At 44.6% G+C, this 26,491-nt stretch overlaps 1 protein-coding gene across 3 annotated transcripts in view; it reads left to right on the top strand.

Moving 5' to 3' along the window:
• DENND2A (DENN domain containing 2A) overlaps positions 1 to 26,491 on the top strand; it is a 59,338-nt gene that overhangs the window by 13,896 nt on the left and 18,951 nt on the right. For 2 of the 3 annotated variants that reach the window (XM_030452622.1, XM_030452639.1), the window contains exons 2-8: positions 11,323 to 11,421; positions 13,140 to 14,351; positions 15,401 to 15,528; positions 18,883 to 19,004; positions 21,014 to 21,211; positions 22,885 to 22,978; positions 23,789 to 23,839. In XM_030452622.1, the coding sequence (XP_030308482.1) occupies positions 11,351 to 11,421; positions 13,140 to 14,351; positions 15,401 to 15,528; positions 18,883 to 19,004; positions 21,014 to 21,211; positions 22,885 to 22,978; positions 23,789 to 23,839 (1,876 nt within the window). In that variant the 5' untranslated portion in view covers positions 11,323 to 11,350. The remainder of the gene's footprint in view (positions 1 to 11,322; positions 11,422 to 13,139; positions 14,352 to 15,400; positions 15,529 to 18,882; positions 19,005 to 21,013; positions 21,212 to 22,884; positions 22,979 to 23,788; positions 23,840 to 26,491) is intronic. The other variant, XM_030452631.1, reaches the window with a different exon arrangement.

Below are 26,491 nucleotides of genomic sequence, written 5' to 3'. Positions count from 1 at the left end.
AGCAGCTTTCCTCCTGGAAAAATAAATAAATGCAAGCCCTCTCTGCAGAGGTTTTTTTTTAATTTCTGTTTTGGAACCGGGCAAGTTTCCTCCTGGTGATGTGTAAAGTCTTTGGTGGCTCACGTGCTGCCTGGCCCTGCTCTCCGCTGAGGAAATTTTAAGAGGAGGGTGGTGTGCTGCATTGTGGTTGAAAGATTTTGATAAAGAATAAGATCTGCAGTAAGCAGATCCTGCGTTTGTGGTAGCTGAGATATGTGGGGGAGTAAGGGAGGGAGGAAGGAGGAGGTCGAGTAAGTCGGGGGGGAAGTGGGATCTCCGAAATCAAAAGCAAAATACAAGTGACTTTTTGCTTGAGCTTGGAAGGTGATGCTTTATGTAAAGGCAGGTCATGGACTTGGACCTGGTACAGCAAGGTCTGGAGCACACCATGATCAGGGATGAGCAGATGGTGCCCCAAGGTTGTGGTGATGGACACTTCAGGAAACTGTGCTAAATCCTCATCAGGAGGGGCAAAAGTGCATCCCGCAGGGTGAAGGCCACTGAAGGAGAGATTTGCTGAGGCTCCGCTTGTCTTCCCTGATAACTTATTTTGGAAGAAGTTGTAGTTATTCATTTTAATGCTCTCATTTCCTTTCTGAATGTGAGACAATTTGTCTTCCTGCCAGGAAGCTCTTTGCAGAATTGGTCCTCGAAGAGACCTCTTTGAGTCCTGTTTATGCTAGAATAGCAGAGGTTATCTTACCACATCGAAAATTAATTCCAGTGTGGTTCATGAGCTGAGTGTTATATTTTAGTCAGGTTGTTTCCTATGCTGTCAAATGTTTGGATGTCTTATAGGCTTAATAACAACCTTGAATTCTTTCCAACTCTTTACACTACTAGAAGTGATTTACTGTTTTATTTGTAACATAGCATTCCTATCGAAGGAGGGAAAGTATCTATACCAGTCAACTGCACTGAAATTATTTGTCAACTTAGTTTCATCCTTGTTGGGAACTGAAACCAGTTCCTCTGCATTTTCAAGGAATCCTGCCCCTCTGTGTGGCTGGTAGGCTGTTCTTCTGGCAAGTGTCTGTTCATGTACATCTGCTCTGTATTTCTTCTGGTTTATTCTGTATTGACTGCTGTCGTCTTGTGTGTGGGTAATTTCAAAGCCAAAGAAAACAGATATGAAACGCTGACTACACTGATGTCATCAACAAGCTCATGTTTGCTTCAGTAACACAGGATCCACCATTAATGTCTTCTTCAGCCTTGACTGAAAGGAGCTGAATTTTCATCTTTCGTATTTATTTATGCAAAGCATAAGTAAATATTATCCCACTTTGAAAAGGTCTGAGCAACCCAACCACCTGCACACATGTGCTAATGCTAGATCTGAAACACAAGGAGATGATCTAATATTGCCAAGAACCCTCACAGAAGAGCTGTCCTCTGTTTCTGCCTTCACAGGGTTTTGGTTTCTATAGGAAGCTTAGCCTGAAACATGTAATTCCACTAAAGATTGTAATTGCACTTAATTTTAGCAGCCAGATAGGAAATACTGAATCTTTCTCTTCCTTCCCATGTGATTTTTCTCTTAATAGTTGAAAATATGTCTTTTTCAGTACCTGCAGGAGTGAAGACTTATCATGTCTCTAAGCAGTAATACAAACCATACTTGCCACCACAAAGAATAACAGTATTTACTTTCTGTACATGCAAGACTTAAACTGTTCCTGTGAGCAGTGAATTAAAAGAAGAACATAGCTTGTTTGTTTGACATGGTCATGTAACATCCCACTACTAACCCTGGAAATGCTGTTTTCCAGCTGAGGGTGTGGTTGCCTGAAGGAAACTGGAGGGATGTTGAATACACTTGGATTTGGTTTTTTTCTTCTTTTATGTGTTTAGTGGGAGTAACAAAGGCAAAATAAGACAATAGGAAATGTGGGGACAAGCTTAATACTAGTGTGTGCAGCGAGCCCCACCTTCAACAGAAGACAATTCACATTGTGAGACCCTAGTTTCAGTTTTTGCCTTCAGGTAAAATTTTTTTGTTTCATTCATCAGTTTTCCATGCTGAGCATTTCCCACTGGCTGAATTACTTTTGAAAGCCTTTGGCCAAAGTGTTTCTGCTGTTTCAAAGAGTGAAGCTAGGGGGGAAAAAATTGCTCTTTCCACTGCATTAGAAAGTGCATCAGACTTTTATTTTCTTTCTAAGATGAATCTTATGCTTTGAAACAGACATGTTATATGCTGTTTGGACTGTGAATTTGTACTTTGTCACTCCCATGTTATTTCAACCTTAACTCTTCCAAGGTTCTATGGGAAGAAAATGGTCAGGAGAGGTTTTTTATTTTAGTAGCTAAAATCTTCATTACTTAAGTTGTTACCAAATGTGCTGTCCGTCCAGCTCTCTGTAGCAGATGGGTGACCCTGGTGCTATCCCTGTGGAGTTTCACCTACAACCTTCAGCAAGTGGGTGGTGGAGAGAAGTAATGGACAGAAGGTGAGGGTAGTGTCCCAAGGGTCCAGCTGCTTTCCTGAAGAACAGGGATTGGTTTAAGGATGGGATTGAGACCCTGGGTGACCCACCAGTATTTCTCACAGGAGGTCCTGCTGCCTCCCCTCTTTCAGCTGCTGAGGGTTAGTTTCTTTCCAGGCAGAACCTTGTTGCCAACCCAATCCTAATGCTGGTCCTGGAATAAAGCCTCAACCTGGTAGTCATATGTGAATGGATATGTGCCATCTTCAGCTCAGAGTCAAAGGCTGACCTCCTTACCAGAGGTACAGATTTCTGGGGTTTAGGAGGACCTCCCTGTAAATCTCTACCCAGGAATAGTGGATTAGAATACCAGGAGTTGTTCTCTGTTGTGCCATTGAATATCCTGGCACTGAAGCAGAAAGGAGGCTGAAACAACTTAATTTACTCGTATCCAGAAGAGGCAAAGCCTGGTCTAGGAAGGAAAGAAAGAAGAGATTCTTGGTCCTAGTCAAGGTCAGCGATTTGGACATAAAGATTTAGTCATTCTGCTTGTAAAGTAATAATTGCTACAGTGCGCATGTGTGGGTATGCAGTGAGGGAGAAGTGTGGTGTCAACTCAGGATAGTCACAATGGAAATGCATGTATGGAGTCCAGTGTCTTAAATGTGTAGGTGCAGATCATTCATGTGGGGCAAGTATTGTCACTGTGGGCATGCAGAAGCTGTATCCATGAGTTTGGGATGTTTGTTATCCAGGGGAGAGCTGTAATCAATCTAAAACTTGGGGAAATGTGCAAGCTCCTCAAGTTCTGCCCTGTAAGGTTGTCCAGAAAGGAGGTACCAGATGGCTTTGTTTTGGTGAGACTAGGCTGGGGGCATGTGACAAAACCCAAAACTGGGATCTGTAGGGAAGGAGCTTTTAATATAGTAGATTGGGTGGTGGAGGCCTCCTGAGTTTGGAAGTGTGGAGGGAAGGTTGTTCCTGCTGGTCAGGCATGGGTGAGGAAGCTGAGGCAGGGCTGGGGGGCTGGAAGGAAAGTAAGACAAGGAAGAGTGCAGCTAGGAGCCATCCCAGGAAGTCCTTAGTATGAAGGGAAGATATTTGGTTGAGCTATGGATAAAGGAGGACTGGCTAAGCAATTATTTGACAGGACAACTCTGGAAATAGAGGTATACAAGGAAATGGTACCGGAGAGGAGCAGAGAGGACCTGGCTGAAATTGCTGATAGTGGGAGGAACGTGAGATTAGCAGTGGGTGAGGAAACTGGGATTTGAGTAGAGTCCTCAGAGAATTAAACCTGGGCTGTCTGGGCAACGGGAGACCCAAGAAGCAAGGACTGTTATCAGGTGGATGAAGAAGACTGTATGGAACAAAGTTCTAGTGTGAGGAGGTGAGAGGACAGAGGACAAAGTTAAAAATAACGGTGTCTCTCCAGAGCCTGCTTCCTTCCAAAGCCTGGAATAGAGACTGTGGTTCTTGAGGGTCCCCATGCCCCTGGCGAGTATGTGTAAAACCCCTGGCAGAGCTTCTGTCCCATCTTCTTCCAAGATCTGCTGCTATTACCTGCTGTTCCACTAACTCAGGTGCCAGAGGTCCCTGAGGTGAAACCAAAGAATCTATCTTGGTAACACTGTGTTGTCCCACACCATGGGACTCCAGTGGGATTTTCTTTTGTTTGCCCTTAAACCAAACCAGCGAACCCAAAGCTGAAACTTCATTTGTGTTCTCTGAATGAAGTTTTTGTCTGGGTGAAATGGAGCACTCAGAAACTGAGAAGTGCTGCATTTATGGCTGTCCATGCTGTTTCAGTCGTGTGTTCCACTCACATGCACTGCAGTGCTCAGGCTTGGCTGGGTGGGCACAGGTGTCTGCTTGTGCTGCTGGAAAGCCCTGCTCTGGAGGCACATCAGAATAATGGAATGAGTGAAATGGGTGCCCGCAGGTGTTCCTTGCTTAATTTGTCAGGTAAAGCAGGAGAAATGGCCAGGAGCCTCCTCGCTTGTCCTTCCATGATGTTGGGCAAACCTTGGAAGCAGTTTCTGCCATCTTCAGCCAGCTGTGTGTTCCCTGGCCTGGGTGCCAGATGCAAGGCTGTGGGGCTGGCCCCATGGCTACTTGTGAAGGCAGTGGGGTTTGCAGCTGGAGCAGTCTGAAAAAAGAACTCTTGCTTGTCCTTTTACTAAAAGTGAATTGTAGTTTTGCCTGTAGGATGTGCAACCTAGTTTGCCATTTATATGCTTATGTGGTGAGCTGCCAATGTCCTTGAAGGGAAACGGTGAAGAGAAAGCAAAGTATTCAGTGAATCTGTCTCAGCAATATGATTTCATCCCCTGCCTTCCACATCCTTCAGTGCTCATCACACTCATTGTCTGATTACTGATGTCACGATCTGAGAAGAAAACTTCTTTGCTTTACCCCCTATTTTATTTTTTTGCTGGTTTAGCAAGTTGGACTAGCTCCAGCCCTTGCTAGCTCAGCAAGGGCCTTTCCAAGTATTGAAGCTGATACAAAGGAAGCAGGAGCAAGAAGGGAGGAAGAAGTAGGCACATCCTTAGTCAATGGCAATGATAGATCTGATCAGGCATGTCCTTTACCAAGGACAGGGATGAGACCATGTTACTGGCAGACTAGGGAGGAGTGGAGGCCCAGGAAAAGGGAGAAGCAGAGCAGCTCTTTTAAACTTAGTAATCCTTTAAATCAGGAAGGGTTTGTTCTGTGGGCTTAGGGAGAAGGTCAGTAGAATGAATTATATAATAAAATTAAAGACATATCTTACCACAGCTTTTCTGCACACAGCTGAACACTATCCCTGTGAGTTTCTGCATTCCTTGCATTGCAGCATTGTTCCTCTGACATGGGGTGGATGGACAAAGAGAGAGGTTGTAGTATGTTGATTCCACTTGGGGTTTTTGAAAATACAGTTTGTTTTGACACATGGGATTCTCCTGACCCCCTTGTAAGCCCTGTGTGCAAGGTATGATAGATCAAAGGGAAAAGTTAGGAGAGAGTCGGGTGAAGGGGGTAGGAGACTCTGTGGGATCTGGCTCTAAAAGATACTGTAGAAGTGTATCACTTCCCAGTCATCGGTACTTTGTGGATATGTTTATGTAAAATTATCCTGTTTCTTTTACATAAGTTTTTTCCTACTTTTCTTTCCTTTAATAAATCATTTGTGCCTGTCTTTCTGCAATTAGAATCCTACTATCATGGTGATCATAGAATCATAGAATTGGCTGGGTTGGAAGGGACCTCTGAGATCATCAAGTCCAATCCTTGATCCACTACCGCTGCAGTTACCAGACCATGGCACTGAGTGCCACATCCAGTCTCTTTTTAAATATCTCCAGGGATGGAGAATCCACTACTTCCCTGGGCAGCCCATTCCAATGTCTGATCACCCTCTCCGTAAATAAATTCTTTCTAATATCCAACCTAAACCTCCCCCGGCACAACTTAAGACCATGCCCTCAATGATGAGTTGAATGATCCTGCTGCTACTGTCTTCAGCCTCCACAGTGCCAACAAAGAGGTGACAGCTCACCTTGCCCCAAACTAATTATGCCCAGCACACCATGGCAGTGCAGCAGAGGCAGGGTAAAGCCTCCACCACCTCTCTGATGCTCAGTCACTCTCACAGTAAAAAAGTGTTTTCTTATGCGTAGGCCAAATACTCCTTTCACTGAATGCTGCTGAGAGGCCCTGCTGCTAAGAATGTGGCCCATCCTCCCAGACGTTGAGGTGCACTCATCTGCAGGGCTGACTGGGAGAGGAAGTAAGCAGATTTCATAGAAGTCATGTGAGGAGAAGCTGTTACTGCTGTGCTAGGGAAGGTTCATGGCACGTGTGGTGAAGCTTTGGGTCAAACACCTTAACCTCAAGTTTCAGTAAACCTTTGCCTTGCCATTGGGTTGGTGTTGAGCACCTTGAGTCAGTGACTTCCTCACTGCAAGTATCTTTTTGCTGAGGGCACTGCTCTTCGGTTGCATTGCTCTTCTTGATTCTAGCTGCAGCCCCACTTGGCTGGTGTCCTCTCTGCTCTGCCTGGGCTCAGCCCCTGAGGTTCTGCAGCTGACGGGGGCCTTGGGACGGCTGCATGGTCAATGCTGGGCCCAGGGCTGCTGTCTGGTGCTGGGACCATGCCAGGGGGGTGGCTGGCTACACAGTGCCCTGTGTGCGTGTGTTCGTGCACAAGCACACATCCTCATGCCTGCTTCTTTCCCCAAAGGGAAACGAGCTCTAAACAGAGCTAGGGCTGGGGGAGGGAGCCTTGAAGACTTTAACTGTTGGCTTCCCCTTACTCATGATTTTCCTGTTAATGTTTTGTCTTCTTGGCATCCTTCCTGTTCTTTATATATGTATGTTATATATTGTTGTCTCTTTGCTGCTGTCTGTATGTTGCATCCTTTGTTCTGTAAAGCATAGGAGCAGAGAATTGTTACGTTGTGCAGGCTTTTTCTGGATGCTTGGGGTTCCTCATGAAATTAACTGGAAAGACCATTTCTATGAGCATCAAGAAAAAAGCATGCATGGGCTTTAAACTCAGCATGTTTCTTTTTATCTTGGAGGAGAGTTTGGCCAACTCCAGGTCGTTCCTGGTGCTGTGAAGCCTTATTGTTTATATGCACCAGTGGTGTGGCTCGGATCCAGTTACAGACTTGGATCTGCTTTTTGTGTGAGGTGCAGAGTAAACAGAGCAAAGAAAATCTTGGTACATGGCCTCCAGCACACGGCAATGGTAATATCCATCCCTAAACCATAGCCCATTTTGAGGTATTCATGTTTTATTCCCCACAAACAAAATAGCAAAGAAGGGAGGCCTGGGAGGCTTGCGGCCATCACTGCCTGGCTTTATTATAGGCCAGACCCCAAATGTGTAACCTGCTCACTGTCTGCCCGTGTTTCTGATGGTATGGACTGCAGGGCATTGGGTGCTCTCCTCTGGCTTTCATCATCATCTGGTGGCTGCACCAAATGCAGTGGGCAAAATGGTTTTCTTCCTCCTTCCTCTCTCAGAAGGAGTCTAGCTCCTATTCCTCTGAAAGTCTTCTCTGTCCTTTTGGGGGTGGGAGTGTGTCTATATTCAGCACCTCTTCTATTCTCCAGTTGCTCTGTAAACATTGTGTAGTGAGTGCCTAGTGCCCTGAGCCAGATGTGCCTACTCCAAAAGCATATTTATTGGAAGTGGGGAAGAGGGCATCAGGGGAGGGGGGGGGGGGTTGGCAGGAGGAAAACTTAAATTAGAAGAAAGCCAAACAGCTATTGCTGGAGACATGATTACAGCTCATTTCAAGGCTGTTTCCTGCATGCCAATGATAGATCAGTAAACAAACGCCTCTTTGCAAACACAAAGCAGGCAGGAACTCAGTTTGGAAGAGAGAGGTCGGGGTAGGTCTCGCTTTGCTGGGTAGCAGGAAGCCTCTATCACATGGCCCTGGGAATCGTGAGGCCGGGTGCATGTGGGAGATACAACAAGAGGCTTCTGCTGGGAGACTTCACATCCTTCCCAGGGTCCGGCCAACAGGTTTGAGAACTTCTCCTCCCTCTTTCCTCCTACCTCCTCCCCTGTCCTTCCTTTCCCAGTTTAATTTTGAAACGGTATCAGATGACTGCTTTGTTCCCCCAAACAGTGACATGGATTACTGAATAAATTGAAGTGGTGAGGCTCTCCAAATTGGGCTCAGCATCTTCTCTCCCCTTTTATGGCCTTGTTGCTCCAGGATGTATGTGCCCCGAGTGGTGACCCTGTGCTTGTGCTGCTGTGGGGCTGTGCCTCCCATTGCCAGTAAAAAGTTCTGGTCTGGTTTTTAAAGAAAGCAGCAGTCAGTCAGTCAGTCAAGAAGCACCAACTTGATGTATCTACTTATGTTCTTTTCAGGTTGCCTGCTAACTGAACTCACCCCTACTTGGTTCTTCTAGGTAGCTTGTAGCACCCTGTTCATGTTGCATGTGAGGCAGGGAAGCAGAGCATTTTGCATAACACTTCTGAGGCAATGGCAGATTTCCCTTCCCAGTTTCTGTATGCACACTCTCTCATCCTCTCTCCCCACTTCCCTCCTTTCCTTCCTGTCCACACAGTCTCATTACCTCCCTTGTACCAGATCAAGTGCACATTGAACCCTTTCCATTAACTGCTTTGCCTAAAACTCTCCGTAAGCTATAGCAGGTCACAGAGGAGCTCCAAAGACAGCCTGAGCCAGCTCACAATCAGAGTAGTGTATGGCTGATCATAGCAGAAATGTGGGGAGACGGGAGGAACAGGAGCTCCCCTTACCCTTAGCTGTCATGTTAACTCAGTTTGCCTTCTGGAGCCAAACCTCAGTAGAGAAGATCTACCTTTTCCTGTGCATTACTGCCATCCCAGCTTCCTCTTGTCAGGTGGCAATGGCTGTGGGTCAGGCCTGCAAGGTGTTTCTGGTGACTTTATTAACAGAAGAGATGATTCCATCACCTTTGGAGTTCATTTGGTCTTGGGAGTGGCCCCAAGCTTGTTAGCTGCCTGTTTGACTGATGGGGAATTACCTCATCATTTTATGCTGGTTTATTCCGGAAGTGACTCCTTTTTCCCCTCATGTCTTTCAACGTGTTTGGATTAATGTTTACTCTGTTTGGCAGGACCAGCTCACACGTTACAGTAATCCCCTGGGTGATGCTGAGGATACCCTGTGTACCCTGCTGCTCAAGGGTGAAGGTCAATAATCTGTGTACCACCTACAGATGGCTTTACTACCCTGTGCAGCGTGTTTTGTCAGTGGTTGTGTTGGTAGGTACCTCCTGGTTCTGGTCACATTGCAGCATCTGGTTCTGCTGGTGTTGCTGCTTAGGAAGTTCATGACCTGTTCTTTAATCTGCCTAGTGTGAGTTTTGGTTATTCCGGTCACATGTGGTAGCCTGGGGGACAGTGTCCCTCTGGCCTCCAAGGCATGCTGATCTGCTGGTCATAGCAGTGCTTCTTTCATGGGAGACTCCCTTGAAGCACTCACCAGCTGCTTCCTGAGGGCACTGGAGTCAGTCCCATCCACTAGAGATGAAGAAACAAGTGCACCTCTTACTCTGTATCATCTTCTTTTTGGCATCCCCTCAGGAGGTATGCTATGTTTGTGATAGTGCTGAGCATCAGTATGAAATCACTCATACCCAAATGTTTTCTTTCAAGGCAGTGGTTGTTAAGGGGCTGTTGGAAAAGGCTGAGAGATGGAGTTTCCTAATGGGGAAATTGTGTGATCTTACCAGGACAAGAGAAGCTCATCCCAAGTGAAGATCTGGTGTGGCAGCAGAGCCACAGGGGTTGTGTCTATGCCCACTCCCACTGGTGTTGTGTTTCTTACTGCTGAAGGCAGTGTCGAGGAGCTCTGGCCACTGACCCTGCTGTGCAAGGAACTAAATGAGCAGTGAGTGAAGAGATGTTCCCTGCTCTGGGGACGTTGTAAGCCAAGTGTAGAGCAGCCTCTGTTGCAGCTTTGCAGGAATCTGCTTTGGCTGCCTGGGTGAGTCATTCTTTGGCCAGGGACACAAATGATCATTAGTTTTTCATTACTCTCAATCCATAACAGTTAACGGATGGATGAATAGATTTTGTTCCTTGGGCTGGTAAATTTTCTTGACAGTGTTGGAAGGCTTCACTCTAAGTGAAGTGGGTGTTTGTTCCAGTTACTAACGAGGAAGAGAAGCCAAGGGGGTTTATTGTCTAGGGTAGGAGAGTCCATGAAATGGTTAGCAATGAACTGCCCTGAGTGTGTACACATTGAGTTGACCCAGAGTTCACTCCTTGCCTCAGGAACGTTGCCAGTGTGGGATAAAAGGAGGGAGAGAAAACTGCAAACAAACAAGACTGGGTTGTTGGTCTTTTTTTTTTTTTTCCCCTAATCCTTTTGTTTCTTACTGTTGTGTGTTGTATTTTATTTTTCTAATGACAACCTACTAAGTTTCCCAAGACACCTGGTCATGTTGCCAAATGCTAGGCATGGTGGGGCAGCATATGGCAGACCAGACAAGGGGACAGATTTGAGTGTCTTCAGATTTTCCAAATATCTGGCTGGGTGAGCCTGTTGTCATTGCAGTGCTGGAGAGCAGGCAGACCACCCTGAGAAGTGTGAAGAGATGATGCTACACAGTAACAGAGTAATTCCTTTAGTTTTTATTTAATGCTTTAAGTATTGTGGGACAATAAAAAGAGAGACTGGCCTGCTGCATTGACTGGGTAGCAGCAATACTCAAAGGGAAGAGAGAGACAATCTTGCTCCATGAATGTTAGAAATTATGAGGCAAACAAGAATGAGTCATTTTTGTGGCTGATTTATCTTACCCCCACAAGGAGTTATCCTCTGAAAGCAGATCAGCAGCAGCTAGTGGCCCACCAGAGGAAAAAATATAAGGTAATCAGTCACTTCAGTGCAGTGTCTCTTCAGCCCACATTGTTTTCTGTCCCAGGTTGGGGACATTGTGACAGTGTTGCATTCACAGAGACTGCTTAGGTCATCTGGTTTTGACACAGATAATTTAAAAATAATTTTTGTTTTAGTCTTCTGTGAGCAAAAGACCCTAAATCCCCTGAGATTTTGGTAATAATAAAATCTTTCATAAGATGTGTTCCTTATTCAAGTCACATTACAGCAGTTGATGCTGAGTCAAAGATCATTTTTGCCTTCGAAACTTGTGAGCTCTGAGATATGCTGTTATCACCCCTTCTCCTATTTCTCAGAGGAGGAAACCAAAGCTGTCCTCAGGGAATTGTCAGGTCTTCCTTCTGCTCTTCTGGATTTTATTGAGAAACATGGGTGGGCGAGTGGGTGGGTGTTGCAGAAGAGAGAAGGACGCTGAGCAGAAAGCAATGCCTCTTCCTTGTGTCTGTCTGCAGGTGACCTGCTGCCCTGCTGTGTGCTGACATGATGACAGCTAGCAAGGTGGCCGATGTGAGCAGCAAGTCTGAAAGCAGTGTCTGCAAGTCTGTTGAGAGGTGAGAGCTTTCCATGTTCTAGTGCTGGGGTGCTTTGCTTGTGTTTATTGTCCCCAACAGAAAGAAAACCAGAGGAAGGAAACATTCTCTCTGCCCTGCGTTGTCTCTCTGTCCTCACATGGTAAAACACACCTCTGTAGGTCTCAGGTCGTTTCTTTGCCATCCAGGGCTGTGGATGTGGAACATTTTAGCTATGTTCCAGACTCACCATGCTAGAAGAAGTCTGCCCAAGGCAAGACCATTTGTGCTGATAGTATCCCTGTCAATGTTTGAGCCAGCTGTACTTGTAAACTTCAGCACTGCAGACTCGAGTGACTGACTCCTCAGATAAGCCCTGGTGTCCCCACCCATTGCAGGTTTTTCCTAATGTCCAACCTACTGGGCAGTAGGGCCACCTCTGGCACTGTGATGGCCTCTCCCCAGGAAAGGATGAGGTTTTTCCTTAACCAATGCATGATGCTGTCACAAAGACAGCCAGGAGTTAAATATCTGTGAGGCTAGGGAAGAACAGTATCTGGCTGGGGTCCCATTTCTGCTCAGAAACCCATCCCAGACTCAGTTTTCACTACAACTGAGTCTGCAATGGCTGCCAGCATTGCTTAACTCCAGGATAAAGCTCAAGGCCTGCCAGCATGCAGGGTATCCACATGGATGCTCTTACAAGGGCATTAAGTTCTGGAAGAGGCACACTTGATATATTAAGCTGATAGAACAATTTCCTGAGCTGAATCTCAATCTTGGAGTCATGCTTAAATAACAATAGGGACTTTGATTCTAGTAACTAACTTGTGTTGTCCTGGTGCTCCTTCCCAAGCCCAGCAAACCCCAAAGACACAGCTAAGTGCTTTGGTTCAGAAGCATTTTATGTTGGAATAATTGTTCAGCTGGATTTTTACTATATTAATAAAATGTCACCATATTGATACTGTAATGTAATACACCTGGAAATCCCAAAATCCCTGGACTAAATATGTTAGGAATTTTTGATGCAGTTTGGACTCAAAACAATAAAAATGTTCAATCCTTTGCTCTGAGAGTGTTGAGTCTGATGTCTGGGTGCTATGTCATGTGTCTAGGCCTAAAGAGTGACTGTGAGTTCATGGGAGCCCAAGGACACGTGAGGCCTGGGATGGTAGGGCCATAGAAATGTAATAAAAGTGCAGTCTTTGTGCATTAATATGCATTTTGTAAACGTTTGATGGACCGGGGGGGAGACTATCTGAGCAGGCACTAGGGGAATTACAGCCAAATCATGTATTTTCTCCTCTGTTTTAACAGCAGCAATGTTCCTATAGTTTGCAAATGAATCATTTTGCATTTGTTTGTGCAGGACCTGCTCAATGTCCTGACTATATCCAAAACTCTACTGCACTTCTGAACTCACACATACACACAGAAATGATGGTGTACCTTTCATTGGTATCATCATGACTGAGGTACAGAAAATACCTCTCTCATCTGTCACCTACTTCAGCCACAGAGAAAGACTTCATTTCAAACTGTGTTGTAATGATAAAGAGAGGAGAGCATTGTGTTGTGGCTAGAAGTAATTTTCTCTGATTGTTCTCCCCCATAAGCCCATCTTCCAAGTGCTTAGTTTGGGCATACTCTGCTGTTACCAGCTTTGTGAGTAGAGCTTGTGGAGCTGGTAGGCTAAACCAAGGGTGAGCAATGGTGTTGAATATTTCTTTTTCCTTTTTTTTGTCTTTGTTGTGTAGGCTCAAGCTTGCAGATAAAAACAATATAGCAGCAGTGAAGGAATTAGAAGGACCTTTGTGTGGATTATTGAGTGAGAGGTGTGCTGAAAGTACCTCTGTCACCCTGGGCCTAACAGCTGAAACTGAACCAGTTTCTTCTGTGGTGAAGAACCCACTGGGAGCCTTGGAGAACTTGATGCTGGATCCAAGGATAGACTGCTTTCAGCAGAACATGCTTAGTCCCAAAATGATCATCAGTGACCCATCTGTGGATCTGAATGTTAAAGAAAACAGTAAAATCGCCAGGAAACAGATAGGAGGCACTCCAAGTATACGCCCGCCTGGAAAGATTGGTTTGAGGAATAAGTCCTTCAGCATCAAGGACAAAATTTCAGAATGGGAGGGGAAAAAGGAAACACAGCCTGCTCCTCGCAGAGAGGAGGAGCAGGGACTAAAAGAGGAGCACAAGGTGCCCTGTGTAACTGAGAAGATGAGTGGAGAAACACCGGTGCCTTGGAAAGTGGAGACCAAGAGACTCACAAATTGGGAACTGGAGCGCAAAGGGGCCGGCAAAGAGAACGAGTGGAAAGCAGGAATTCAGAAAGGCACAGGGCAGGCAGCAGAGCGGAAGGGGGAAGCACAGAAGGATGAGGAAGTGGAGCCCAGCCCTGGAAAATGCAAGGAGGTGAAAGGTGGGAAGTGGGAGGTCCATAAGGAAAATCTTTCAGTGCTTAGTCAGGTCAAGAAGCTGGAGCAGGCCTTGAAAGATGGCTCAGCGGAGCTGCAGCCACAGTTGCCTGGTACTTACTATTCCCCACAGTGCTTGCAGGAGAAGGCAGCGCAAGCACACACTGCTCCTGAAGGCCCTGAGAGCATATGTGGTGCTGAGCTCAACAAAAGGCTTCTTGGCTTAGACTCTGAAATAAGTGAGCCAATTTTTGGGACTCTAGAAGAGGTAAGAACTTCTCATGCAAAATCAAAGGACTGCAAGGTGGAGAATGTGTACACAGAACCAGGGGTACCAGAGAAGAAACCTTTCATCAACCCACTACCAAAGCCCCGTCGGACTTTCAAACATGAGGGGGAAGAGGACTGGGTGCCAGCAGTTAGGAATAAAAGAAATTTACCCCCTCTGCCATCTATTCCTCCCCCTCCTCTACCTTCCTCTCCTCCCCCATCAGCTGTCAGCAGGAGACTCTGGAGTGGGAAGCACAAGAACAACGCTGACCACAGGTATTTGGACTGTGTTTCACAAAGGTGTTGGCCTTGATGGTGGAGTCCTGCCTTCCCATATTTCTCTGGGAGAGAGGGATCTTCCCTCATCACTCATAATACCCAAAGTGCCTTGCTGGCTGTAACCAGCACTCAGGCATCTCTCTGAGAATGTATGAGCGGCCAGCACAACACAGGATAACTGAAGGGATAAGTCATGGCAGATTTGGGCTTTAAGGTCACTGTATTATATAGCTTAACCTTCAAGCTCAAGATTTGAAGGGTTTGAGGTATTTGGTTTGGTTTTTTAGCAGAAAGTCTGTTCTGTTACAAAATTAGTACAGCTGGTCTGGGACAGGGTCTGGAATGATAATCTCTAGATTCTACCACAACGTTTTCATTTTTCATAGTAAACCTGTTCCTCTAAATGTATCTGATGGGTATATATTATTCTGGAGTGCTCTCTTGCCTGTTCTCTCCTCCCACATGATTGTCACACATTTTTGGTGTGGGGAGCATAACATGTGCGGCTGTTTCTAATGTGCTCTGCATAAACTGTCACCTAAAAATTCCTGGTTTGAGTGCAGGAAGGAAAACTGTCACTTTCCAGGTTTTTTAGTGGTGGACACTTTCTTGGTTTTATCCTTTCTACCTGCGTGGAGTATAGCTTTCCTGTACCTCTCAAAGAGAGCTGGTTTTGGGAATCCCCTATTCCTACCAAGGGTAGAATCTGTGCTGTAAACAGGACCTTTCATTCCTTGAGGTTCTGTGCCATATTGAATAATGTTCCTCCTCACGCTTGCATCTTCACAGTGTACAATTGCCATGACAACCCAGGTTATCTACAGCACCCCTGAAATCCTGTTATTTGTGTGGCTGATAAAAATAACCAATCTCAGTGTTGGTTTTTCATGCCTTGTTGGGGATGAGGCTGCAAAGCGTTCTCAGTAATTAATTTTGCCAGCTGTGTGGTATGTTGGAGAAGTGAATTAGCTGTGATTTGTTTATAAATGCTGTTTAACTCTATCACTCTCCTCTGTGCCCCTTCTCCTCTCCCATCAATGGTGCAGGAAGTCATACGAGTTTGAAGACTTGCTGCAGTCATCGTCTGAGAACGGACGGGTGGATTGGTACGCGCAGACCAAGCTGGCCCTCACACGCACTTTATCTGAGGAGAACATCTATGAAGACATCCTGGGTAGGAGCTTTGGACAGGGCAGGGGTTTGACTGCTAATGCTGAGTAACTGGGAAGACTCAAGGTCAACAGGCACTCAGCAGAGGTGCTGAATAAAGTGTGTTTGTTGTCCAAATGAAACCAAGATGCAAATAATCTGTGTAAAATGTAAGTAATAGAAAAATGGATGGAATATTTCAAAACACATCAGCTTCAAAGATGAACCTGAGGCATGTGGGAGCTAGCTTTTCATTTTTTGCTGGCATCTTTTCTCTTTCTTTCTTTTGTTTATGGACTAATTCTCACAGCTCTGGTCTCTTCATTGTGGTGAGCATGTCACAACTGCGATAATGCGAACAGTCTGAAAATGCAGCCTTTGAAGTCAGTTCCACGATTCAGAAACATGATTGTGTTTGGCTCCAGGTACCAGTGAAATGAAGAAATTAAGTCCCACAATCTTTGAAACTGAGTTTTATTTCATTCTTTAAGTTCTGTGGCAGATCAGTGCCACTTCAAAGATTATTTCCTGTAACCCACTCAATTTATACACTGTTTTTTAATGTTGTGAGTTAGATGCCTTTAATGGAACACAGAATACAAGCATCCCTCTTGAAAAAGCCTTAAGTTTGTGTAATTGTAGGCTGGTGCTGTGTAAAACTCTTGGCTGAGTTTAGCAGAATAAGAAGAAAATAGCTGCATCAGCTCTTGCCAGGCAACTGAATTCCCAGAAAGGTGGTCTATGTTGTTCAGCATGAGAGGAGCATTTTCTTAGGAACAGGCCAGGCATTATTATTTTGACATAAATAAAATTTGATCATACTTGATGAGAAAGGTCTATCAAAGGAATTGTGCTCCTTTGGGACCCATGGCAGACAAGGTGCTGCCAATTCATCCTTTTTGACATTTTTTAAGCTGTTGGCCTCCTTTATGGAGCTAGTGGCCTAGTGTTTGCTTTTTTTTCATCTCTTTACTTAGGGGGCAAAAAGAATAGGGAGTGTCTGAGCAGCTGCTGGTGGGGTTTTTTTTTGTGTTGGGGCATGGTGGGAGGTCTCAGAAACCACTGAGGGTCACCTTGTCAGCTGGAATAACATGGATAGCATTACAGACTGGCAGTATAGGCAAGTCCATCCATTCAAACACAAGCACACCACTGTGTCCCAAGCTTGCAGGGAACTCAAATACCAGGCTGAAATTCCTCTCCCCTCCAGCTTTTGATTGCAAAGATTAGAAGAAAACAAAATTATGGGTAATTGTCAGCTAATGTGGGATGTTTGGTTTTTTGTTTTCTTGCTGCATGTTTAGGCTTTGCCTGGGAATCAGTGGTCTTTCATTTTTTCCTGCAGTCCTGGTGGTGTTACCATGAAAGCTTGGGAAAAGGGATGGGCAGGGATAACTCAAAAAAAGTTACACAGTTTTGTTTTTCACGAGACCACAGGCGGGTATAGTCTGCAAATCAAACCTCTGAAAAGCACATCAGTAGAGGGGAGGAACCAAGACTTCACCTGCATTCACTAACCTGAATGTTAGTGCTGACCCACAGATAATGATGTGTGTCTGTCAGGGAATTTGCACACACACACAATCCTATGTTCATCTGTGTGACTTATGGGGGGTCTCAGCTGTTGATGAGAGAACCATTCCCTTTCCAAGCAGTCACACAGAGTGCCATCATGCACCATCTTTATAGTTTCCCTTCATGCACCATCTTTTTATCCATTCCCCATTGCTTACCTGGAATAGAGGGAATTGTATTGGGCCGATGGATGACAGGTTTTTTTGTCAAAAAGAGGGAAATGGTGTTCTTTCTTCTAGGTTGAGACTATTGGATGTGCTGCCCAGCAGTTTTGAGGATGGGTTAGGCAACAGAACCCAAGCTACTTCTTTTTTCTCTGATCTACTCAGTTACGTGTCAACTGAAGTATATTTTAAGTACTGAAGTGTGCCACTGAAATTAGAAAGTGGAGCAAATTTAAGGGACAAGAGCAGGTTTGCTGACAAAATGTTCATCACTTTATTCCTCAAACAAGACACCAGACTTGTTTTGCTGGTGTCACACATTCTTTCCTTCTCTTCCACAAGTCCACCACTGTTGTGCTGGGTATCACCAAGCCACAGAGAGAAGTCAGTGTTGGAAAAGACTTGGGTTTCTGTCCTTGTCTAAAGACTTCATCTGCACTCCTGCCCCAGCTGGGCAGGCAGATGGGAATGCCCCAGGTAGATTCTGCACCCATTACCAGTCCCTGCTCCAGAGGCCTGCAGCATCAATGACCTCCAGTCTTTGCTCTCAGCCAAGCAATACATGACAGTCACAGAAATGCAGTTGCTTCAGGTCCCTGCTGACCAGTGGGATGTCAAGAAGTTATGGCAATGAAGACAGAAGTCTTAGAACAAATTGCCTGCCTGGGCAGATGCTTGGGCTAAGCCTTTGTTGTGTTTTTTTTTCAGATCCTCAGATGGAGATGTCACAGTCTGGTTTTTCAGAGTTATTTTTTCTTTTTGAACACACTTGTGTTTGCATTTCCCAGTACAGCTGAAGAGTGTGATGTAAGAAGGTCCTTGTATATAATTTTTGGTATTTAAGACTCAGATTAATTGTGTGCCTTCTCTCCAGAAACAGTAGAAAGAAAGGGACACTTCTGTGTGGTCATTCAGGCTCTGTGGTTCTTAGGGGATCTTAGGTAAGAATGAGCTGAATGTTACTTTAGAGGTGTCTCTTCTCCTCTACCCCCTCCACAGAGAAAGCATCCTGATTTTGTATGGCCTAGGTTGGGTGAGGCAAATCCTTCCCTCTTAAAAAAGTGGTGCATGTGAGGTTGAGGCAGATGTGGTTTAAAACCTATGTTGTATGACAGACATCCATGTTCACTGAGTGGTTTAAATCTTTCAGCCCAAGAGCAGTGCATTTCTTCAACCCCAGTTAAATGATGACCAGAGGTCCCCTTAAACACAGGATTTCAACAGAGGAGAGAGAACCTTTATGCTAGCCTTTAGCTCACAGTTTCATTTAGAGAGAATTCTAAGCAGAAGACTGGAAATAAGGAAATACAATTATGGACTGATGTGCATGAGAACCTCACAGCTCCTCTGAAGACAGGGAAATGAACTTGAGGACTCACTGCATCTTTTCCATGTGAACGTATCTGTGATATGTTCGTATGGCTCCATATGTCAGTGTCAGGGTTTGGACAATGTCCAGTGAGCAGCTGGACTTCTGGGGCTATGGAGAGAATGAGGCAATTGCAGGAATGCTTGAAAACAGGTCTTTATGTCTGATGTGGGAGGTTGGAGAAGGCCAGCAGATCCCCAAACAGGTTTTTATGGCAAACCTCAAGGATTTTCTGCACTTAAAATCTCTTGCTTGTGGCTTTTTGCTGCAGATCCACCATCAAAGGAAAATCCTTATGAAGATATTGAGACCAACAGCCGCTGCTTGGGAAAGAAATGTGTCCTGACCTTTCCAGCATCCCCCACCTCCTCTGTACCCGGGACTCCCACTAAGGTACTTTGTTTCAAGTAGCCACCTCTCCTTCTTCAGGAAGTTGTTGGGAGGAATCCACGTTCTGTGTGGAAAAAGTGGAATTTTGCCAATGTGACTTCAGCATGTCAGAGGTTTTCCTTTTTGTCTTTAATCACTGGTCAGGGTGTAGTGTGATAACAGGGTATTTGTTGCCCTTTAGCAAAGTAACAAGCAGCATTCCCTTCCACAAATGGATTGTTGGCTATGACTGTTTTTCACACCAGGGATGCCTTCCTGCAGTAGAGGGGAAAGGCCCTTTGCTAATACATTGCAAGAAAACTCCCCCTGCCCTCAGAGAAGGCATGTAAGTGTTTGGGTAATCAGGCCCTGCTGTCATCTTGGCTTGGTGTCACTGGGCAGCACATTCGCTGCCCATGCTGGTGCCAAGATGCTTGTGCACCCCCTCCTTGAAGATGCCTGCTTTGCTCTCCCCTTTGTGAGGCTGGTTGCTAGTAACAAATGCAATGACAGTCCCCTGGCTAGAGGGCTGGTTCTAACACCAGCAGCACAGCTCACAGCCTGGTGCCATTTTCCTCCTTGGCAGTGAAACCAAAAGAAGAGGTAAAACACTGGTCTGCATCTCTGGCTGAGAGCTAGGAGCTTACCAGGGCCATCCCTGATCTGAGCCTCCTGAGATGTTTTGGTTGCTTCCTGTTGTCTGTTTAGATAGTCCAAGCCTGGAACAGCAGGGACAATGTGACAGCAGAAGTCATCTTGGCAACAGCTGGGTTCAGAGTGGATAGCAGGGATACAAACATGGTTTTCCTGACCAGAGGGTTTTCCCATGCTCTCCAAGCTGCAGCTATTATTAGAGCTGTTACCTAACTTTTTCAGATGTTTGTTGTGCAGTGTTCTTGACATGTTCCTCTTTTCCAGCCAGCTTTATCAGCAGCTGAGGTTTCTTTGGACACTTCAACGTGTAAAAGTAAAAATTGTTCTGTGATTCTCAGTCCATTTTCTTTGTTGCTAGTTAGGCCTAGAGCATCAAGGGTCTATATATTAGTTTTGGAATGGAGCTGATTTCCCTCAGAGAGCTTTACAGTCATTGGTGCACCATGATTTCTCACTTTTGCTATCAGAGGTGGGCTACAGTGTTACACAGGAATACCTTTCACCACAGAACTAGTTCCCAGCAGGGAGACATTTTTGGTATCTAAATGGAGTAATTATGTTATACTGCAGTGCTTTGACATGTAAAAGCTGTGATCTGAATCTGCATGTACATCTCCCATATATTGGTTGGTGCCACATAGATATGTCCACAAAAAGTATGACTTAACCTTGTCATAACTGCTGGGAAATTCTATAGGAGAAGACAAAAGGAGTTTTTATTGAGCATTTTTCTGGTGAGAAGTGGTTTGCCTTTCTTTATCTGGAGCAGAGCTTTCTGCTTCTCTAGTTTTGGCCAGAGACTCTAAGAACCTTGGACTGGCATTTAAATATCTACTGTTGTGTTCCCAGCAAACTTGCTGATGAGCTCAGGAGGAAACTCATTTCCCTACTTGTTTATCATGGCATTTATTGTCCCCTCCTGAAATATTTAATTCTGGCTACTGTCAAAGGCATCCACATTGATGGTGGATTTTTCTGGACTCACTGCTTTCCTGTTCCTCCTGACTAGCTGCTCCTTATTCCACATGTTTGCAGTTGGCTGGTTGGTTAGCACAGTGCCAGCCTCTGGATTACACAAATCCTGGGAGAATTTTTTTCACACTGGAGCAAGACCTTTTGGCAAACCCCTGAGTTTACATTCTGGCCTAGAACAAATATGAGATGACTGAATTGCTGGTCCAGATAGTCCTGGTCTTAGCCCAGCAGCAGGGTGAATTCTTTGTGTGTACAAAAGTCTGTAGAGCATTCTCCAAGTTCAGGCTGTTGTGTCAGCTGAGTGCTGTGGCTGCCCCACTGGATTTACTACCATGACAGTGTTAGCAATTAGGCAAAAGTATCTGGAGTGCTGTGTTCATTTGTTCCTTCTCCTCCATTTCCAGTTGCTTTCCAAGCCCATTTTTTTCCGACAAAACTCAGAGCGACGGAGTTTCAAACTACCAGACATCCGGAAACTGAGCCGTGATGGGGCTGGGTCACCATCCAAAATCAGCCCTCCCTCAACCCCCAGCAGTCCAGATGACACCTTCTTCTCCTTGGGAGACCCTCAGAATGGCAAGAGGAGAAGGAAGATTCCCAAGGTAAAACTCGGGCTTTCTTTCTTTTGTTTTTCTTCTTTCAGGCAGGAATGTGAGTACGAGACAATGTTTTGTTGGCATCCCAATGCAATATAGCTGTTATCCTGGCAGTTGATTTGACTTATGTTTCAGCTCCTTTCTGCATGAAGAAGGCGGCTCACAAACATATCTGCAATTTTTGAAGAAGTTATTTTTCCAACTAAGATACCATGATTGTCCAGAGAAATGAAACAATAATAAAAAAAGGCATTTTAATTTTTTTATAAATATAGAAGTTTTTCAGAGGGGAAAAACCAAATATTTTGGGAGAAAAAAAATCTACCCCATCGTATTTCTTTCTATGGATGGGACAGTCAGAAATTGTCTGTGTGTTGTGCTGGTGTTCCCTCCTGGCAATCTCTTGTTCTTTGCTAGATCTGGTTCTTGTGTTGTCTAATACAAGGTAGGGTGTGATTGTAGAGGAACAATGAAAATACTGACATTTGAGTGACAAAAGGACTTGTCTGTAATCATAAGCACCTTCTGGAGCAGTATTTCTGTGTCTTATTTGGATACAGCATGACTCCATTTCAGTTTGATTTTCTTTCAGATCTAGCAGGAAGTGTATTCAGTCAAAATGAGGTTCAGGAGCAGACTATCTATTGAATGTTTCAAAAACACAGTTATAAAACCACAGTTGCTTATCCCAGTCTCTGTAGGACAAACAGAAGCTACCAGAGGCTGTGGTGATTTTTAAAATTTTTTTTCCTTAACCACAGGTTTTTTGGGGGTAAAAAGGGATGTGTTTGCGTATCTTCATTTCCTGGTTGTTAGGTCTGTGTTTGTGCTTGTATATCTGATTTCTGAATGCCCTCTGTCTATACCTCAGATCTTCAGGAATGAGCCAAAGACTACAGATTTCTAGGGTTTTTTCTTTCCCACTATGCCTACACATCTGTGCATGTGCCTGATCTCTATCAGTGCCTTCACACATACTTCTATGTGCTCCCCTTCAGGGACAGATAGGGAGACCAGAGGAACTGAATGAACCACTAAGCCCAGCAGTGCCCAACACTGAAATCTCTTCTGTCTTGGTCAGCTGGGAGGGCAGGGGTTAAAGAACTTGCAAAACAAACCTCTAGGATAAGGTATTTCAGCACTGTTGTTTCACACCCATCTCAATTACTTTAGATTCCTGGTATGGTATGTTTCTCCCATGATTGGTATAAAGGCATTTTCAGCACATCCCACAACAGATACTAAAGGCATAAGGACATTAGAGGTCACTGTGATGCCCCAGCCAGTTTTCTGCTTTCAAACCTGAAGACCAGGTTCCCAGGGAATGCTCTGATTCTCCCTGAAGCATGGACCATGGTATGGAGATGCCCAAGTGGGCATCATCAATCTCATACAGCCATGCAGTGTGGAAATGTGTTAAGGCCTGGCCTTTCATCAGGGTTTGTTCCCTTGGGCTCCTGCCATGCCAGCATGGCTGTGCTGCTTCTGTGCCATTGGCAGCAGAGGTGTAGGGTGCTGTGCAAGGTAAATGATGGCAGTTGTCAGTTCTAGGCCATCAAGTGAAGTTTCAATATGGCCAAGGTTGGAGAACGGAGCAGTTTGCATGAAATTCTCACTTTCTTGCTTGGCTGTTGGAAATAAAATAACCTTCTTTTTTTGTTTGTGTGTTTGCTGAGCAGCTTGTGTTGAAAATCAATGCCATTTATGAGGCACGAAGGGGAAAGAAACGTGTCAAGAGACTGTCACAGTCTACAGAGAGCAGTTCAGGGAAAGGTAAAGGAACTTTGAATCATCATACATCAAAGACTTTTTGACAACTTGTCTAAGAGTTTGAGCTGCCCTAGTGATTTATGTGACATTTTCTTCTTCCAGTCCAGAGTGAGATTGAGTTGGGGCTTCCACCTTTTTTGGGGGGGAAGATAAAGGCCAAAAGATTTTCATTGAAATTGAATTTCTGTTATCTTGCTTCATTTTCATTTCAGGGCTTTACATGATAACCTTATAGGTCACACCAAAAATCTGCCCTCCCAACACACTTTTTGATGTTTATTCCTGGAACAGGCTAGAAGCTTTGCAGAGGAATGTTCTGTCCAAAGTGATTTGTTGAGATCAAAATATTTTGAGGGAATGTGTCACTTTAGTGAACTGTCCAGTGGAAGCCAGCAGATTTTGAAACAGTCCTAGTCCCTTCAGCATCTCAATAAATAGCACCTCAACTGGGAATCAAACTTTCTAGTCTTGACCATAGGACCATCTCCACCATAGCAAGATTGGGACTTTCACTCTCCCACTGTTTAGTAATAGCTTGCCAGAATCTTTCAGGTACTTTAGAGCAGTTACTTCTAAACATCTCATCTCTGTAAAACTTTAAATGAAAACTGTTTAACACAGTATTTTTTCCAGAATACATTAATTTCCAACTGAAGTTGACCACCAGCTCTATTTGTTCCCCACGATTACTTGTTACTGTTTATTCTATTTATAGAATAGGTTCCAGACCTGGCTTTCTCATGCCAGTGATAAGAAATGCACAGTTATAAAAAAGGCTTTACTTAATTCATTTTCCCCTTCCTTTTTTCCTAGTTACAGATGAAAACAGTGAATCAGACAGTGATACTGAAGAGAAGCTGAAAGGTAAGGACACCTGTGAAGAGAGAAAATGGCTCCTGATAAACAGTGCTCTGAGATCCTGGGTCAAATTTTCTCCTATGAATTCTGCTTTTGGAGAAGGAGCTTGTTTCCACTGAGAATAAAATGAGAAAATAAAGATTTCAATACAACAGAAAAGCTGAGAAACCCTACTACATGCTTACCAAGGAAGAAGAAAACCCTAGCTACCCTTAGATTGGCTATCTAGGAAAACAGAGTTGCACTATATGAGTTATTGCTAGTTAAACTCTTCAACATTGGCTGAGTGTGGATAAAGTGCTGCTTCACTCTAGTAGAGCCTCCACAGTACTCTTCTGAAACCTTGTTGTACTCATAATAAGCTGACATTACAGTCTCTTGGGAGTTTATAATGCAAGTTCAAAGTCCTGGCAGAGTTAGTATGCAAGAGGAAAACTTCCTCTGATTCCAAATTTCCATACTCACATGCACACCTGATCTGGGTATCAGGTCAGTTCCCAAGCTGGAAAGCCTTGCATAGGCAGCAGTTCCCACTCTGTGTCAACCAGTGTGTGCTGTGCTTAGGAGTGTTCATCCTTACCCTCCTTCAGGTTTTTAGAACAGAAATCTCAGGCTGAGATCCTTCTTGTGAGCACAGCTTCCCACACAGAAACTACAGTATGCTCTTACCCTCCTCTGCACTGGGAAATCTTCTATCTGTACTACTATGTTAGCAAGATCAAGCTGAAAATGGCTGCCATCACCTATTTTTTGACAGGTTCTCAAGCTGGCCTGGAGACTGGGAGAGAGGGTTTGCCCCAGGTCTGCACCATTCACAACTGTCTTGAAACAGGATGTTGTGAAATAAGAGTCCATGTTCAGATGTCGCTGAGAAATGCAGTGTTGATGTGGCCAGAAAGACTCAAACTCTTTGCTTACTACTGGTTGTAATAGTGAATCATGTGCTTGATTTCTCTGTAGCACCTGTATATGCAGATAGGAACTGCCTGTACAGGGGGTGATGGAAATCACACAAAGTCACCTCAAATCCAACAGCACTGGGCTCTGAACAATATCCAGATCTATACCTGTGCCTGAGTTACTGTACAAGTGTATATAACCATGAACAGGAGCTCTGGCTCTTGTTTTTTGCTCTAGCTTCACCTGTATTTTGCTCTAAGCCTTGTTAAACTGTCAAGTTTCCTATTTTTAAATAAGAAGGTGAGATGATTTAGCAAGTTTCTTTTATCTGAGACTTCTGATTTTGTATGTTTTACTTAACAGACCAAACAGAGCAGACAGTTACCTCTCCTCAACAAGTCACCATCCATTGTCTGAAACATGGTAAATCATTAGAGAGCAGTCATTAGACTGTCAGAGCCATAAGTGCTGACCCTTGGGAAAGAAAAATGTTGACAGACAAATTCTGCCATGGTGACAGCAGTACAATCCTGCTATCTTTAATAGGTGGCACAAAACACAAGCAGAGTTTGAGTGAGCTTTTCAGAAGCACTCAGCATTGCTGTGATAGTCCTTCTTTTGAAGTCCCTGGTAAAACAGGAACCACTTCTGAAAACTTTTGAAGAATTATTGCCTTAGAGCAAATAGCATAATAGGTGATGTGAGAAAGGAGTCTAAGCCATCTTTTCAGGGCTTTAACTGTCTAGGGATTGTTACACTCCCTGATTTAAGAGGCACCTCAAGATTGCGTTAAATGACATTGTCTGGAATAGTCCATGAGTAACATAACTTTACTAGACAAAAGGTCAAGAGTCTGTCCGAAAGTATATACCATGTCTCAGGAAACCTTGTCTCCCAAGCAGACATCTTATGTATTTGGAGTTCCTGCTGTATCCCTGTGGTTATTGTTTCTGTCAAAACGTGGTGTTGCCACCCACATTTGCAAACAGCACAGTTGTAAGAATGTGCTGTAGTCTCTGCTTGTAGTTAATTCTTTCTTTCTTTTGTAGTAGGAGTAAGGGAGACATCATGTAGATTTAATTTGGGATGCAACTGTAAAACAAAGCAGGGGGCTGGTCTTAGGGAATCTCATCTGGTCTCTTCTCAGCAGGCAGCTTTTCATTACTTTCCATGCTGGAATGTTTATTGTCCCACAGTTCATGTGTGTTGCAGTTAGAGCTTGCTTGGCAGTTTTTCTTGTTTTCCCATTGTCTCGGGTTAACTTGTAGAAACACAGTCCTGAGAGATTAGTTCTAGGCACAGGAAGGACTGGCATGAGCCAGCTTTATTCATTTGCACCACTTTTCACAGTTTTTTGTTGTTGGCCTGCACTACTGAAGCTGGGAGTCCTCAGCATTATTCAGCCAGTGTAGCCCTAGCCTGGCCCAAGTTCTGGTCTTGTAAAACCACGGGAATCACTACCCACAGTCTCCTTTGTGCAAAGGTTATCGATCACCTAATCATGCCAGCTTTCAGAATGCATCAATGAATGCTAGGACAAATGCACAGACATTGGCTGCCACACCATGTCCCACATGGATGTCTTCAGCTGTAAAAAACCACCCAATGAAATCCTTCCGTTGCCAAAACTCTTCAGGGTGATGGCACAAGATTACATCCCATCTCTGTTGATATTTATAGTGCAGCTTGCATATGGTTCCCACCTCTTACTCAGGGACTGGCAAAGAAAACGCAGTGAGGTGGCTTCAAGTCCATCCG

Source organism: Calypte anna, chromosome 1 (genome assembly GCF_003957555.1).
Source record: "Calypte anna isolate BGI_N300 chromosome 1, bCalAnn1_v1.p, whole genome shotgun sequence".
Lineage (NCBI taxonomy): Eukaryota > Metazoa > Chordata > Aves > Apodiformes > Trochilidae > Calypte > Calypte anna.
Note: the sequence above shows the minus strand (reverse complement) of the source record. Positions and strands in the feature narration are given on the sequence as shown.